The sequence below is a fragment of the Hibiscus syriacus genome, unplaced genomic scaffold (genome assembly GCF_006381635.1).
Source record: "Hibiscus syriacus cultivar Baekdansim isolate YM2019G1 unplaced genomic scaffold, ASM638163v2 tig00002880_pilon, whole genome shotgun sequence".
Classification (NCBI taxonomy): Eukaryota; Viridiplantae; Streptophyta; class Magnoliopsida; order Malvales; family Malvaceae; genus Hibiscus; species Hibiscus syriacus.
Genome location: NW_024061952.1, coordinates 657267 through 672906, shown reverse-complemented (window position 1 = coordinate 672906; position 15640 = coordinate 657267). Strand labels below are relative to the sequence as shown.

The 15640-nt window shown below is 37.3% G+C and overlaps 1 protein-coding gene across 1 annotated transcript; it reads right to left on the bottom strand.

Annotated features, from left to right (window-relative positions):
* Window positions 1-32: 32 nt before the first annotated feature.
* LOC120161180 (protein TSS-like) lies at window positions 33-8811 on the bottom strand. The gene is made up of 8 exons (XM_039171447.1): window positions 8634-8811; window positions 8423-8554; window positions 8232-8344; window positions 7987-8065; window positions 7432-7902; window positions 7144-7236; window positions 5954-7003; window positions 33-170 (listed from the first exon to the last, which is right to left on the bottom strand). Exons 1-8 carry the CDS (start codon window positions 8730-8732, stop codon window positions 33-35), a joined length of 2175 nt encoding a protein of 724 aa, XP_039027378.1. The 5' UTR covers window positions 8733-8811.
* Between the last annotated feature and the right edge of the window lie 6829 nt (window positions 8812-15640).

The window sequence follows — 15640 nt, the reverse complement described above, 5'->3', positions numbered from 1 at the left end:
TACTGCACTCTATAGACATATATGAAATGTTGTTAAACTTTGAATGCCAGAGCAGTGGAAACCTGATGCATTTGAAACTGCAGTGCACGAGCATCAGTTTTTTCTTGCATTTCATTGTTCCCGGGTCGCTCGTGGTGCTGCCGCAGCTCGCTGTAACCATCACCGGTAACCTGCATATATTAGGCAACTTAGAGCTAGGTAGAACTGTCTTTGTTGTTCGCGGAGTACATGCACTTTAATGCCAGAAAGCCGAGCAGAATATGGCTATTGCATTATTGTTAGAAAGCTACATGTTAGATTTGTCTAGAAATTAAGTTGACAAGTTGGAAATTTCATCTTGGTTGGTGGCTAACTTATTGGAAATTTCATCTTGGTTGGTGGCCAAACTTTGAACATGTGAATTTCATATTTGGTGGCTAACTTGTACACATTGAAAAATTCTTTGGTAGGTGGCCAAACTTTGAACATATTGTTCTTGAAACTCAACTATAAATAGGCCTAAGTATTTCCATTAGAAATCATCCCAAAAACAAGTTCTCTATTCCTCTTGTATTCTTCATTCTCCCACTTTGGGAATTCCAAAGAATTCCATTTGTTGTAATATTGGCGATATAGTGAAGTTATCATCCGGTGTGGTGCCCGAGGAGTAGACGATATTCTCGTCGAACCTCGTAAATTTGATGTGTTCTCTCCTTTATTGTTTTTTATTCGGTTCTTTTCCATTGTGTTTCAATATTCAATAGTTTGACAGGTTTATCCGCTGTGCAACCTTTGGTGGTTTTAATCTTGACATTTTAGGTCAATTTTAAAACTACATTCGTGTGAGAAATAACCCGTTTTCCCCAACAATTGGTATCAGAGCTTTGGTTGAGGTTATCCTGGTGGTTCCGTTGCTGAAAAGATACAGTTCGTGATATTGAATATTGTTCGTTAGAATTAAAATGCCAAAATACGGATCAGTTGAGACATCAAGCTCTTCATCTGGACCGGTGAGGAGGGTGATGTCAAATGCAAATTTCTCGGTGGAGTTGTTCGATGGATCCGGTATTTTGGCATGTGGCAAGCGAGGTGTTAGACGCTTTATTCCAACAAGGTCTAGATATCGCCAAGGAAGAAAAGCCCGAATATATGGAGGAGAAAGAATGGGGAACATCAAGTTTGGCGTGCACACGATTCGATCTTGTCTTTCCAGGGAGCAGAAGCATGGCTACAAGAACGAGACTTCTGCAAGTAAGATGTGGAAAGCTTTGGAGGAAAAATTCCTGAAGAAAAGCTCTCAGAATCGTCTCCACATGAAGAAAAGATTGTTCAGATTTGATTATCAACCAGGCACCAGTATGAATGAACACATCACTGCGTTCAATGAGCTAGTGGAAGACTTATTGGGCATGGATGAAATCTTCAAAAATGAAGATTTGGCTTTGATGTTGTTGTCATCTCTTCCAAATGAATTTGAGCACCTTGAGACAACGTTACTTCATGGTAAGGATAATGTTACCCTTAAAGATGTAACTGCTGCTTTGTATAGTTATGAACTCAGGAAGAAAACCAAGAAGGAGTGCAAGTACGAAGCAGCAGAGGCCATGGTGGCAAGAGGTCGCTCGAAAAGTCAAAAGCTAAAGTGGAGAGGGAGATCAAAGTCGAAGTCCAGACTGGGAAAAGATGAATGTGCCTTTTGTCATGAGAAAGGCCATTGGAAGAAAGATTGTCCGAAGCTGAAGAAGAAAGGAAAAGCTGCTCCAGATGCATGTGTTGCAGAGCATGATGCACATGACTCTGACATATCATTGGTTGCTTCTTCAACAACATTCCATTCCGATGAGTGGATATTAGATTTGAGTTGCACCTATCATATGTCCCCTAATCGGGAGTGGTTCTCCGATTTAGTGGAACTAAATGCAGGAGTTGTTTATATGGGCAATGACAATGCCTATAAAACTGTTGGGATAGGTTCAATTCGATTGAAGAATCAAGATGGATCAACCAGAGTTCTGACGGATGTCCGATACGTGCCCAGTTTGAAGAAAAATCTCATCTCGTTGGGAGCCTTAGAATCCAAAGGCTCAGTAGTCACTATGAGAGATGGACTTTTAAAAGTCACATATGGCGCACTTGTGATGATGAAGGGCATCAGGAAAAATAATTTGTATTACTACCAAGGTAGTACAATTATTGGAGCAATTGCAGCAGCTTCCGGAGGTGATGATTTGGACGCAACCCAGTTGTGGCATATGCGGTTGGGACATGCTGGAGAGAAATCCTTGTAAATTATGGCAAAGAAAGGATTGTTGAAAGGTGCAAAGGCTTGCAAATTGAACTTTTGCGAGCATTATGTTCTGGGAAAGCAGAAGAGAGTGAAGTTTGGCACCACTATACATAATACAAAAGGTATTGTAGATTGTATTCACTCAGATGTATGGGGTCCTTCAAAGAGATCGTCTTTGGGAGGAAACTATTATTTTGTAACTTTTGTAGATGACTTTTCTAGAAGAGTTTGGGTGTATCTGATGAAGTCTAAAGATGAAGTGCTTCAAATTTTCCTGAAATGGAAAAATATGATCGAGAACCAGACTGGTAGAAAGATCAAACGTCTTAAAACGGACAATGGAGAGGAATATAAAAGTGACCTATTCTTTGACGTTTGCCATGAGTATGGTATTGTTCGACACTTCACTGTTAGACATATACCACAACAGAATGGGGTGGCAGAGCGTATGAATCGAACACTATTGGAGAAAGTTCGATGTATGTTGTCTAATGCTGGGTTAGGCAAGGCATTTTGGGCTGAGGCTGTGACATATGCTGGCCATCTCATTAATCGTCTGCCGTCATCAGCGATAGGAGGAAAAACACCATTGGAGGTATGGTCTGAAAACTGCTACTGATTATGATTCCTTACATGTATTTGGATCCACTATTATCATGTGAAGGAATCCAAGCTTGATCCGAGAGCAAAGAAGGCTCTCTTTATGAGAATCACCCATGGAGTGAAGGGATTCCGCCTTTGGTGTTTAGACACCAAGAAGGTAATTTGTAGCAGAGATGTTACCTTTGATGAATCTGCCCTAGTAAAGAAGGTAACAAGTGAAGCTGTCCAGACAAGTAGTACTCCGCAGCAAGTGGAGCATACTCCAAAACAGGTGGAGTTTCAGCAGATGATGATCCTAGAAGTTGATGCAGCTGATTCTTCAACTCCAATAGAAGAATCAGAAGATGAAGAGGTTCAAACCCAAGAACCATTGGAGACACCAGAAACACTTGCAGTTACAAGGCCAAGGAGAGAAATTCGTAGACCTGCTCGATTTGTTGATATGGTGGCCTATACTCTTCCAGTTGTTGATGATGATATCCCTATCACTTACCAAGAAGCAATACAAAGCTTGGAAAGTGATAAGTGGAAAAGTGTCATGGATGAAGAAATGCAATCTCTCTAAAAGAACGACACTTGGAAACTGGCACAATTACCGAAAGGTAAAAGAGCCATTGGATGCAAGTGGGTATTTGTAAAGAAAGATGGATCTCATAACAAGAAAGATGTTCGCTACAAGGCACGGTTGGTAGCTAAAGGCTACGCTCAAAAGGAGGGAATCGACTACAATGAAGTATTTTCCCATGTTGTGAAGCATTCCTCCATTAGAATATTGTTGGCCTTGGTAGCATAATTGAATTTGGAGCTAGCTCAACTTGATGTAAAGACGGCTTTCTTGGACGGTGATTTAGAAGAGGAGATCTATATGACACAACCAGAAGGATACAAAGATGGTGGTTGTGAGAAATGGGTTTGTAAGCTAAACAAATCGCTATATGGATTGAAGCAATCTCCGAGGCAGTGGTACAAGCGATTTGATAGCTTTATGAGGAGGCAAAAGTATACTAGAAGCAAATATGATCATTGTGTGTATTTGCAAAAGCTCAAAGATGGATCTTTCATTTATCTTCTCTTGTACGTTGACGATATGTTGATCGCTTCAAAGAGTCGAAAGGAGATAGACAAATTAAAGGCTCAGTTGAATCAAGAGTTTGAGATGAAAGATCTAGGTGAGGCCAAGAAGATTCTTGGTATGGAGATAAGCAGAGATAGACAGAGAGGGAAGCTTTGTTTAACACAGAAGCAGTATCTGAGAAAGGTATTACAATGTTTTGGCATGAATGAAAATACCAAACATGTAAGTATCCCAATGGCTTCTCATTTGAAACTTAGTTCTCAATTATCTCCTAAAACTAACGAAGAACGAGTGTATATGGCAAAATTTCCATATGCTAATGCAGTTGGGAGCTTGATGTATGTAATGGTGTGTACGCGTCCTGACATTTCACAAGCAGTTGGAGTTGTGAGCATGTACATGCATGATCCTGGAGAAGGACATTGGCAAGCTGTGAAATGGATTCTACGGTATCTCCAACAAACCGTGGATGTTGGTTTAGTTTTTGAACAGGATGAAGCACTTGGTCAGTGTATGGTTGGATATGTTGATTTCGATTATGCTGGTGATTTGGATAAGCGTCGATCAACTACTGGCTATTTGTTTACTCTTGCTAAAGCCCCAGTAAGTTGGAAGTCTATATTGCAATCTACGGTGGCCTTGTCTACTACAGAGGCAGAAGACATGGCAGTTTCAGAGGCTGTAAAGGAAACAATTTGGCTTAACGGGGTTGATGGAAGACTTGGGAGTTGTTCAAAGTCACATTAGTCTCTATTGTGACAGTCAGAGCGCTATTCACTTAGCGAAAAATCAAGTCTACCATTCAAGGACTAAGCATATCGACGTGAGGTATCACTTTGTGCGAGAGATCTTTGAAGAAGGAAAGATTCTACTTCAGAAAATCCTGCAGATATGATGACCAAGGTGGTAACAGTAATCAAGTTCAATCATTGTTTGAACTTGATTAACATCCTGAAAGTATGAACACCTTCGGGTGTATGGCGCTTGTGAGCGCAATTAGAGGCACTACAAATTTGGGGAGTTGAAGAAGTTGAGTAGGCTTGGTAATTTCAAGCCAATGTGGAGATTTGTTAGATTTGTCTAGAAATTAAGTTGACAAGTTGGAAATTTCATCTTGGTTGGTGAGCAACTTATTGGAAATTTCATCTTAGTTGATGGCCAAACTTTGAACATGTGAATTTCATATTTGGTGGCTAACTTGTACACATTGGAAAATTCTTTGGTAGGTGGCCAAACTTTGAACATATTGTTCTTGAAACTCAACTATAAATAGGCCTAAGTATTTCCATTAGAAATCATCCCAAAAACAAGTTCTCTCTTCCTCTTGTATTCTTCATTCTCCCACTTTGGGAATTCCAAAGAAGTCCATTTGTTGTAATATTGGCGATATAGTGAAGTTATCATCCGGTGTGGTGCCCGAGGAGTAGACGATATTCTCGTCGAACCTCGTAAATTTGGTGTGTTCTCTCCTTTATTGTTTTTTATTCGGTTCTTTTCCATTGTGTTTCAATATTCAATAGTTTGACAGGTTTATGCTGTGCAACCTTTGGTGGTTTTAATCTTGACATTTTAGGTCAATTTTAAAACTACATTCGTGTGGGAAATAGCCCGTTTTCCCCAACCGTACAAACATTCCACTGTTTCATGTCTCCATTGACATCCAATAAAGTGTGATGGCAGAAAAATAACAAAAAAATTGGGTACAAAAGGGCAAAAAATACTAGTCATCAACCAACTACTCAACGGAAAATAGTCATGGTACGTCCGCATACCAGTCTGTCAGCAAGCCTCCTTGTGTGGCGAAATCAAACTGAATCACAAATTATTCGAACTGCCTCGGTTTAACCAGTACTGTCAAACATGTTCTGTACTGAGCAGAATAAACTTCCTCATTGTTGCACTTTCTCTACTGGCTCTACATAGTTTATCTCTACTTGTCTCCTGTAACTCTAGCGCTTATTGGACAAATCATTCGATATCCAAAAAGTATTGTTTCTTCAACTTGTAACCTCAAGAATCTCGGCTTCACCATCGATGTAATCTCCCCAGCATTTGCCTAATGTCGCATCAACTTGTATTTCACTGTAAGCTTCTTTTCCTGAAGTAACACTACCGGTCAAAGGAACCACATCTGTAAGCTTTCCTTCATTTTCAGGAAGCTTGTTTTCATTGTCAAAAGATTGATCTTTCGATGGTTTCTGCTCGCTTGAATGGTTTTCACCTATGACTTCTGTGGAGGAAATCTCTGGAGTCTGCTCCACTGGTACTGCTTCACTTTTGTTTTCAGCTCCAATGTCATCAGTTACAACAGCTGGTGATTCTGCTGTTTCTATAGGGGTTGTGAGGTATCCATTTTGAGTCACGGAAACACCATTTAGCGTCATTGGGAGCACGGGATAATCATTTGGCGAAATTGGCATACTATTTGGAGAGACAGGGTAACCATTAGGAACCAACCAAGGTTGTCCAGATACAAATTCAGCTGCATGTAGGTTCATTATTCTCGGAGGACTGTACAGGTTCCCTTCTCCAGAAGGTTCACTGCTGTGGTAGCTAGATTTGTTTCGTGGAAAACGATTTCCGGATCTGTTAAAGCCTCCAGAGAGCCTAGGTCCATATGGAACTCGAGCCGTTGCAGATTGATGAGGTGATCTACGGCCAGAGTTAACTTGAAGTTGAAGCATTGGAGGTATATGCACTGGAGGGAGCAGGAGTCCTCCGGGATCCCTGAAACCAGGAACTGTAACTGAGCTAAAAACTGGAATTGTTGATGGATTAAATGGGGGTGCAGCTGCAAAAAGTTTCTTTTTAGTCTCTTTACCAATCTCTGCTTCATCCGACTTTTCGCCTTCAACTAGAAACTGCTTAACACTATCTTCAACTGGTAGCTCTTGTGGATCTTCATCAAACACTTTTCCTGAGGGATTAGAGGCCTCGTTCGCTGGTAATTGAGCTGCATTTTCATTTACAACAACCGAAGGTTCTAAGTTGGACCATATAACTTGGCATTTATCTCCAGTATCCGATGCTTTGATTTTTGAACTAGCAGTATTTGACTCCTTGCAAAAACCAGAATCCGCATCATTTTTTGTGGTTTCAAAACTACTTTTGACTTCTACTGTCTCAACTTCTATTTTTATGTCTTCAACTGCAGTGCCCCCTTTTCCAGCCAAGCTTTTGGAACTTCTTTGTTAACAACCTTCGGTGGTGTGGCATCTGATGCTGTCTCCTGGCTTGCCTGAGCATTTTGATCAGGAAGAGGATTTCCTTTCGGCAACTGCTCTGCCACTGCCTTTACATTGTCCCGGGGGGGGGGGGCAAAGCAACTTCTTTGTAGGAGAATAGCTTACCAGTTGCCTGCACACTGATTGGACTAGCTACTTGAGTAAGCTTGGTAACTTGTTCGGTTGAAGCTGAGCTACCAGGGGATGATTTTGGATTTACAAGTTTCTCCACTCCACTGACTGTGCTGCTCGGATTATTTAACTTTGTGGACTGAAGCTTGAACTTTTAAAGAACTTTTTCGAAGATGAAGGACTAGGTCCACCTGAAGCTTAGGCTCATTGGGGCTTGTTCTTGGAGATGTAAAATTATTAGATTTTCCCCGGTATCTTGAGGATTGCGACACATTCATTAAGTTCGTATTCAGTTTGGCTAAACTTGGCCTCCTTGAAGAAGAAGAAGATTTACGAGCTGCAGGTGAACGACCTTTAGGAACAGCCTCTTGCCATCCTTCATCTGATATGTCATCCTGTTCTTGATCAACATTTTTAACCAACACAAGCTTATCTGCTTGCAGTGAATCAGCTTTCTCGTTACCGGATTCCACGAACTCAGCTTCAGATTTGTTTTCTTTATCACTAGAATTCTCCATAGCAGGAGAAGTCGGTGAAGGAACCTCATCGTTCTGATATTCATCTGAGGTTGTCTCCCAATTTTGGCCTGGTTTGCCCCTAATCTGCTCGTCAAATAAAAAACTTTGTTCAGATACATCATCAATGAAGATAACATAATAAGCAAAAGGACATGTTAGGCAACTAACCTTTGCACGAGCTTTCTTTTGGGCATCTCTTGCTCTCATATCTGAGTCTGGGGTTATATAATCCAAAAGGTCTGATACACTGATACGAAATACGAAACTATTGTAAATACTTCTTAGGTAAAAAACACATGTGATTCCACAGCTAAATTTTGAATACAAGCCAAGTAAAGAACATAAACTTTCAAGCCTAGAGTTAAAAATTTTGAAATGTCTTGAACCGAATTGATTCTACTCATAGATTGTACCTTAAATGGCCTTTTCTGGAGATTGATGCATGAGGCTTTGGAGTACCGTTCCGTGCGACCTCTTTCTGCTCTAAAGCCTTAGACTCAAAGTACTCGAGCCATGCAGCCGCATCCTTAAGAAGGCATAAAATTATCAAATTATCAGAAGACCAGTGATCATTGGTTTTAATCATAAACAAACATCAAATTACCTGTGTACGTAGGTCCTCAGATCCTAGTTTTGCCTGCAATATTTGTAGTGTAGTTTGATCATGTTGAACACTTAAGGAGTAGGCTTCCATCAAGGAGAGAGCAATACCAATGGCATGGTAGCTGGCAGCAGTCTGTAGACGCCAAAAATACATTAATCGTGTACTTTATAAACAGATTAGATCGTTATCGATTATTAATATGATAGTTTACCTGTATATGATCAGCTCCAAGTAGTCTTTGGTTGCACTTGACGGCCTCGTGGAGATATCGAAGAGCAACATGAACATTTCCTAACCCTTCTTCCATCATTGCTACATTAATATAGGTGGTTGCCGTATTTGGATGAGATGGCCCACATGTTAAATGCAAAAGATACAATACATGATTTACGTACCTATATGAGAAAAAAGACAAGATTAGGCTCGAACTCTAATACGGTATTCAGTCGATGACGTTTCTTGCAATGGAAGTCATATTACAAAATCACCAAGGAAAAACAGAAACAGGAAAAACAACAGCTAAACATAACCTATTATCTGGTAAGTATATGGCCTAAGCATAACTCATTGTCTTCCCTCTCTTGATCAATAACATGCATTCTTTTAAGTGGACGCTCTAGAAGTTGCAGACTCACTGCCATGTCAACATTTCCTGCATAAATTCATGCTTACTGTTCCAGCCTTGATTCTAGAACAAAAAGTGTAGTTTTCAAGCTTTTTAAGCATTTTCCAGAAGTCATTGACTTGCACAGAAATAATGTAAAAATGCTCAAATCAGAGTAAAGATGAATAAACAAGGAACATTTAAACATAAAATGTAGAACAAAATAAACACTAGTCAGAGTTCCAAACCAACTGCTCTAAATCATATCAAAATGCAGCAACTAGATTGAAAATTTTACTACTTTATTATGCTCGGTGAAAGCTTTCATAAGAGCCTTGTATGCCTGCAAGAAAAATTAGTGTTCTTTAAACTTAATAAAACTTTCATGGAAAGTTAATCAACTTCAAAGAGTTGCGATGGAACTTACAGCATCGAATACCCTGCTAATCTGCTGTAGAAGAGTGAACAGAGAGTGACACAGAAGCGGTCGCTTTCCAGCCGGGTAAAACCTATTCTGGGAAGCAACTATGGTCATCGGTTTCCCACTACAAACTCGCGCCTACAGTTTTAGTTGGATTCCATAGGATCTAATTAGCCCACATTTTTTTAAGCAAGAAATGAAATAAGAAGATCAAATTAAAGAATCCCACTTACATCAATTTGGAAAAAGTCGTCTACTGTTTTATCCTCCAGAAATGGACGACTGGATCTTATAATATCTGCAAAAATTAAATAATAAAAGAATATCAACATCGACAAAAACAAAAAATAAGTGTTCTTGCATGGCTGTTAAAAAAGAAATTACATTGAATGTAACGCCCGAAACTCGAGTCATTAGTTCGGGTCAATCCGAGACCCATTTTAGCGTCTAAAATAATTATTAAAAATATCTTAGACCAGGACTAAATGGATTTAGGCTGTGTTGAGCCCAAAAGACTTATGTAAGGTGATGATATTAATAGGGGCTTGAAAGTATAGGGACCTAAAGTGTAATTTAACATTTTATTTCAACTAAAAATCTTCACGTGAATCAAAGCCCCAATAATCTTACCAAATACACTTCTCCTTCTTCGTTCTTCCTTCTAGCATTTTTCATTTCCCTTCTTTTCAAGAGCCAATCTTTAAGCAATCCAATCTTGGTTAGCTTGAGCCAAGGTATGATTATGAATCACCATCCTTCGAGCTTTAATTTAAGTTCCATTTTACAAATTTTCCTCTATGATTTCTAAAATGGATTTTTGGGAGGTTTAATAAAACCAAGGATTCTAGGTTGTTTTTTGTTGGATTTAAGCTATTGGAAGTATTCTAATCCTTATTTTCATAACATATATTATTTAGAAACTTCCCTTTCTTTTCTTGATTAATGAAAGAAGTGGGTGAAGCATCCAAGACAAAAGAAAAAAACGAGTTGGAACTTTGTTTTAGCCTAGAAATCAAGGTATCCACATTTACAACTTATTTATACTCTTAGTGGGTCATGTTAATGTAATGAATATCATGAAGGTAAGAATTAAGCTTATTGAGCATATCAATGGTAGATTTTATGTTTTGGAATTTTAAGCATGATACAAGTCTTATTTATGCCCTTTTTATGACACATAAGACTTTAAGCATGTTTGGGGACCTCACAAGGGTCTTTGGAAGTGAGATATTGCATTTTTGTGCTTGTTTTTAAGTCTTCTGCAGGTCAAGTATCGATACTATTGGGCTAGTATCGATACTTGTTCTTCATTTCTAGGTAGAAACGTGTTTTTTGGGTAGAAATATCGATACTCTTTCAAGTGTATCGAAACTTTGAGTCATAGTTTCGAAACTCTCAGAAAGTATCGAAGCTAGACATAACAGAATGTTTAAAAGCATTGATACTTATATAAAGTATCGAAACTGTTGGGATTTTGCGGAAGCTCGAATCGACAACCGAAGGGGTTCGCCAAGAGGGGTCGAGTCGATTTTTGTGTTTAGGGAGTAAGGATATTGAAAGATAGAAAATTGCACATCGATTTATAGTGGTTCAACTTCTCAACCAAATCTACATCCACTACCTTAGCTCCTCACCAAGGATTTTCCAACAAATTCACTAATTTGTTCTTTCTTTTTACATGACAAAGAGATAACCTTTACAAACTCCCTAGTTTTTCACGGGCTAAACTAGAATCTTTCCCTAGATTTTAGCAGGCTAAGCTAGAACCAAAACCCCTTTACAATGAAAGGAAATGTAAATAAGAAAACCTCTCTAAGGTATGTGTTTACAAGAATTAAGCTCACAAGAACAAAAATATTTACAAGAGAAAGATGATATAAGAATGAAAAACTCTTCTCTTGTGTTTGATTGCTTGGATAGTTGTTCTCTTCTTTCTTCAAGTTTCCTCAGCTTGTATTTATAGCTTGAAATGTGTTTGAAGTCGTATATAGTCGTTGGGGATGTTTTGGAGCCATTTGGGGATTATTTTTCTACAAAAGTAGGCTGTCCAGAACAGGGGGTATCGGTACCTCAATAAGGGGTATCAGTACTATCTTTGTTAAATTCAAATTTAACTAGCAGTTGGAGCCTTGTAGTATCGATATTGCCTAAGGGGTATCGGTACTACTTTGAACTATTGTATTGATACCCTTGCATGGTATCGGTACCCTTTTTTCATTCGATGTTTTGAGCCTTCATAGTAGTATTGGTACTACCTTGATGGTATCGATACTACATGATGGGTATCGATACTACATGAAGCGGTATCGGTACTTCTTAGTATTTTTGCTCAAATCCGAATTTAATGGACTTTGAATTATTTTTGAAATCTTTTAAAAACTTTGAATAAATTCAATTCAAGTCCAAAAATATTTTTCCTTAATTTGTTATATCGAAACATAGTTCTATAATATCCCCATTTTTTTTTATATAACAGAACATTTAAAGAATCGTTTTAGGCAAAACTCTCCCTTAATAAAATGTTTAATGAAAAAGATACCGATTGTTGACAAAATAATACCAATTGTTGAAAAAATATGAAAATGTTAAGCTCCCCCTTTTTATTAAAAAATTGAATCATTTTTCATTAAGAAATTAAAATTTTCAAACCATATTCTCCCCCTTTTTTATTATATAAAAAATAATTCAATCTTTTAAGTTCTAAAATAACATTGGAGAGTAAGTGATAAATTTGACATTTAAAATTTATTTGAAAAATCAAAAGCTTCCCCTCAATAAATGCATTTCAAACAAAATTTAGCTTTAAGAACTTGACACTTTAAACAAAATTGAATTTCAACAAAGAATAACAAACATATTAGTAGTACATGAAATTCAATGTATACAAATCTAAAATACTTTATGCAATATCAATTATTGAAATTAAGTGTATATGCATAAAGCTTTTCAAAAATGTTATGCATTTAAAAATTTTTTGATATAAATTGTTAGAGAGATATCTTATACAATTTTAAGTACATGCACAAACATTTAAATTTAGGTAAAAAATTAAAATTTTGGTATCAATTGTTAGAGAGATATCATTTGCATTAAAACCAATTTTGACCAAAATTTTATTATGATGAACTAAAAATTCTGAAAATCATTAAAACGTTAAAATGTTCATCATAAAACCTTTTTAAACATACATGAGATTAAAACAATAATGCATAATCATTTAAAAAAAACTCATGCATGATTAAAATCAAATGAGCAATCAAATAACCAAAATTAAAAGCATTAAGCTTAGAGGTTACCCATTCATTTTTCATGTGTGACTAGAGCATCTTGAATATCATCACCATTGCTCCCACACACCTACAAGAGACATTTAAGTAGATTTTTGTATCCAAATTGCTTTGGATCCTTGAACGTTAGTTTCAATGTCTCCTATTCCTTTTAGAACCCATACTTGTCTAATTTTAAAACGTTTTTCTTTCTTAAAAGGACAAATATGTTCCTTGTGACCATGAAAATGACAATGTGAGCATTTTGTAATTTTTAAACATAATAGGTCGTTTTTAGAAATTAATTCTTTTTTTTTTGTTAAGTTTTCAAGCTTAACTTTTAAATCAAAATTTTCTTTTTTTAAATCATTTATTTTTATTTTTGAAAGCTCTAAATCATTTTTCAAAATTTCATTTTGATTTTCAAAATCGACTTTTATTTTCAAAATCGATTTATCTTTAATTTTGAGTTTTGAATTTAATTTCGTATATTTAGAATTCATGGTCTCAAATCCATAATACAACCTATTATAAGCATCTTGTAACTCATCAAAAGTAAATAAATTAAATTCATTTGAGTTAGAAGATACTTTGAATTCTTCTTCGGTGGCCATGAGTCATAGGTTAACTACTTCATCTTCATCATTGGAATCATCTTCATCACTCCAAGATGCAACAAATGTATTCTTCTTGCTTGACCCCTTTTTCTTTAGAAGAGGACATTCATGATTGACATGCCCATTTCTTTGACAATTGAAGCACACAGGGGGATTCTTTTTCTTGGTTGATTCATGTTTCACTTCCTTGGAAATCATGAATCTCTTGAGTTCTTTCAAGAGCTTGGCCATATCATCTTCTTGTTCATCATCATCTTCATCCACCTCATCACTTGAATCTTGATAGCTTTCATTGGTGGATTTGAAGGCAATGCATACCTCCTTTTTTTTCTTATTTTTTTTCTCTTCACATTCTTCCTCTTCCTTCAACATCATCTCATGAGTGAGAAGAGAACCAATTAGCTTGTCGAGAGTGAAAGACTTTAGGTCTCTAGCTTCGATAATAGTTGTCTTCTTCAATTGCCGCAACTTTGGAAGAGAGTAGATCATCTTCCTTACAAGCTTCTCATTAGGGATTACTTCTTCAAATCCCTTGAGACCGTTGACAATCACGGAAAATCTATTCGTCATAGCTTTGATGTCTTCATCGGGTTTCATTATGAAATTTTCGTAGCTATGGTTGAGAAGACTTATCTTTGTTTCCCTCACTTCGTCGGATCCTTCATGAGTGACTTGGAGCTTATCCCAAATCTCTTTGGCACTGGAACAAGATGAGATTCTTCCATATTCATCTGGGCCTAAAGCACAAAAGAGAATGTGCATAGCCTTAGCATTATGTCAAAACTTTTTCTTCTCTTCATTACTCCAATCATCCCAATCATTTATCTCACCGGGTGGAGTGGAGTAACCCTTCATGATTGAGTTCCAAGCTCCTAAATCGTAGGCTCGAATAAAAAACATCATCTTATTCTTCCAATGTGCATAATTTGATCCATTGAAGAAGGGTGGCTTGTTTACCTGTTGTGAATCTAGAATGTGTGATTCTTCAATGTAATACGCACCGAAGGTTGAAGCTATTTCTTTGTCAACTGCGTCGGGAATCATTAGAGCTTCTTTGATGATCGTCTCAAGGATGTTAAGCCTTCTAACGAGTCAAGCTCTGATACTAATTGTTGGTATTTTACGGAAGCTCGAATCTACAATCGAAGGGGTTTGCCAAGAGGGGTCGGTCGGTTTTTATGTTTAGGGAGTAATGAGATTGAAAGATAGAAAATTACACAGCGATTTATAGTGGTTCGACTTCTCAACCAAGTCTACATCCACTACCTTAGCTCCTCACCAAGAATTTTCCAACAAATTCACTAATTTGTTCTTTCTTTTTACAGGACAAAGAGATAACCTTTACAAACTCCCTAGTTTTACACGGGCTAAACTAGAACCATTCCCTAGCTTTTAGCAGGCTAAGCTAGAACCAAAATATTTACAAGAATTAAGCTCACAAGAACAAAAATATTTACAAGAGAAAGATAAAATAAGTTTGAAGTCGTATATAGTCGTTGGGGATTATTTTTCTGCAAAAGTAAGTTATCCAGAACAGGGGGTATCGGTACCCCTATAACAGGTATCGGTACTACCTTTGTTAAATTCAAATTTAACTAGCCGTTACTAGCTATTGGAGCCTTGTAGTATCGATACTGCCTAAGGGGTATCGGTACTACTTTGCACTATGGTATCGATATCCTTTCATGGTATCGATACCCTTTTTGCATTCGATGTTTTGAGCCTTCATGTAGTATCGGTACTACCTTGATGGTATCGATACTACTCTTGCCTAGGGTATCGATACTACATGACGGGTATCAGTACCCATTCATGTGGTTTCGATAATACATGAAGCAATATCGGTACTTCTTAGTATTTTTGCTCAAATATGAATTTAATGGACTTTGAATTATTTTTGAAATCTTTTGAAAACTTTGAATAAATTCAATTCAAATCCAAAAACATTTTGTCTTAATTTGTTATATCGAAACATAGTTCTACATAAACTTTTACAGAAGTATCGATACTCTTCGGCTAGTATCGATACTTTCAGCCTGTATTGGGCAAAAATGATCATATTTAAGGGAATTAGACCTAAGGTACTCCAATACTTCAGTATATTATCAAATAAGACTACAAGTGAAAATATTATTATGTTTGAACCAAATAATTAGGGTGACATAAAACTAGCCTTGGTTGATGCTTGGGAAACAATTCGAACACTTGAGTTCCTCTACTTTAGGGTGTCGGAAGTATAGATGCAGTCCAGATATCCATAGGTAGGGCGCAAGGCCTTTAAAACTGACTAGCTTGGGTGCAAGGTCCGAT

Coding starts and splice junctions, on each gene's coding strand:
- LOC120161180 (XM_039171447.1), bottom strand. CDS start 8,732: ATGATGGAAGAAGGGTTAGGAAATGTTCATGTTGCTCTTCGATATCTC. Junction 7,237..7,431: donor TTCAAGCTTCAGTCCACAAA/GTTAAATAATCC, acceptor GACAATGTAAAG/GCAGTGGCAGAGCAGTTGCC. Junction 171..5,953: donor GTGAAGCCGAGATTCTTGAG/GTTACAAGTTGA, acceptor TAATATATGCAG/GTTACCGGTGATGGTTACAG.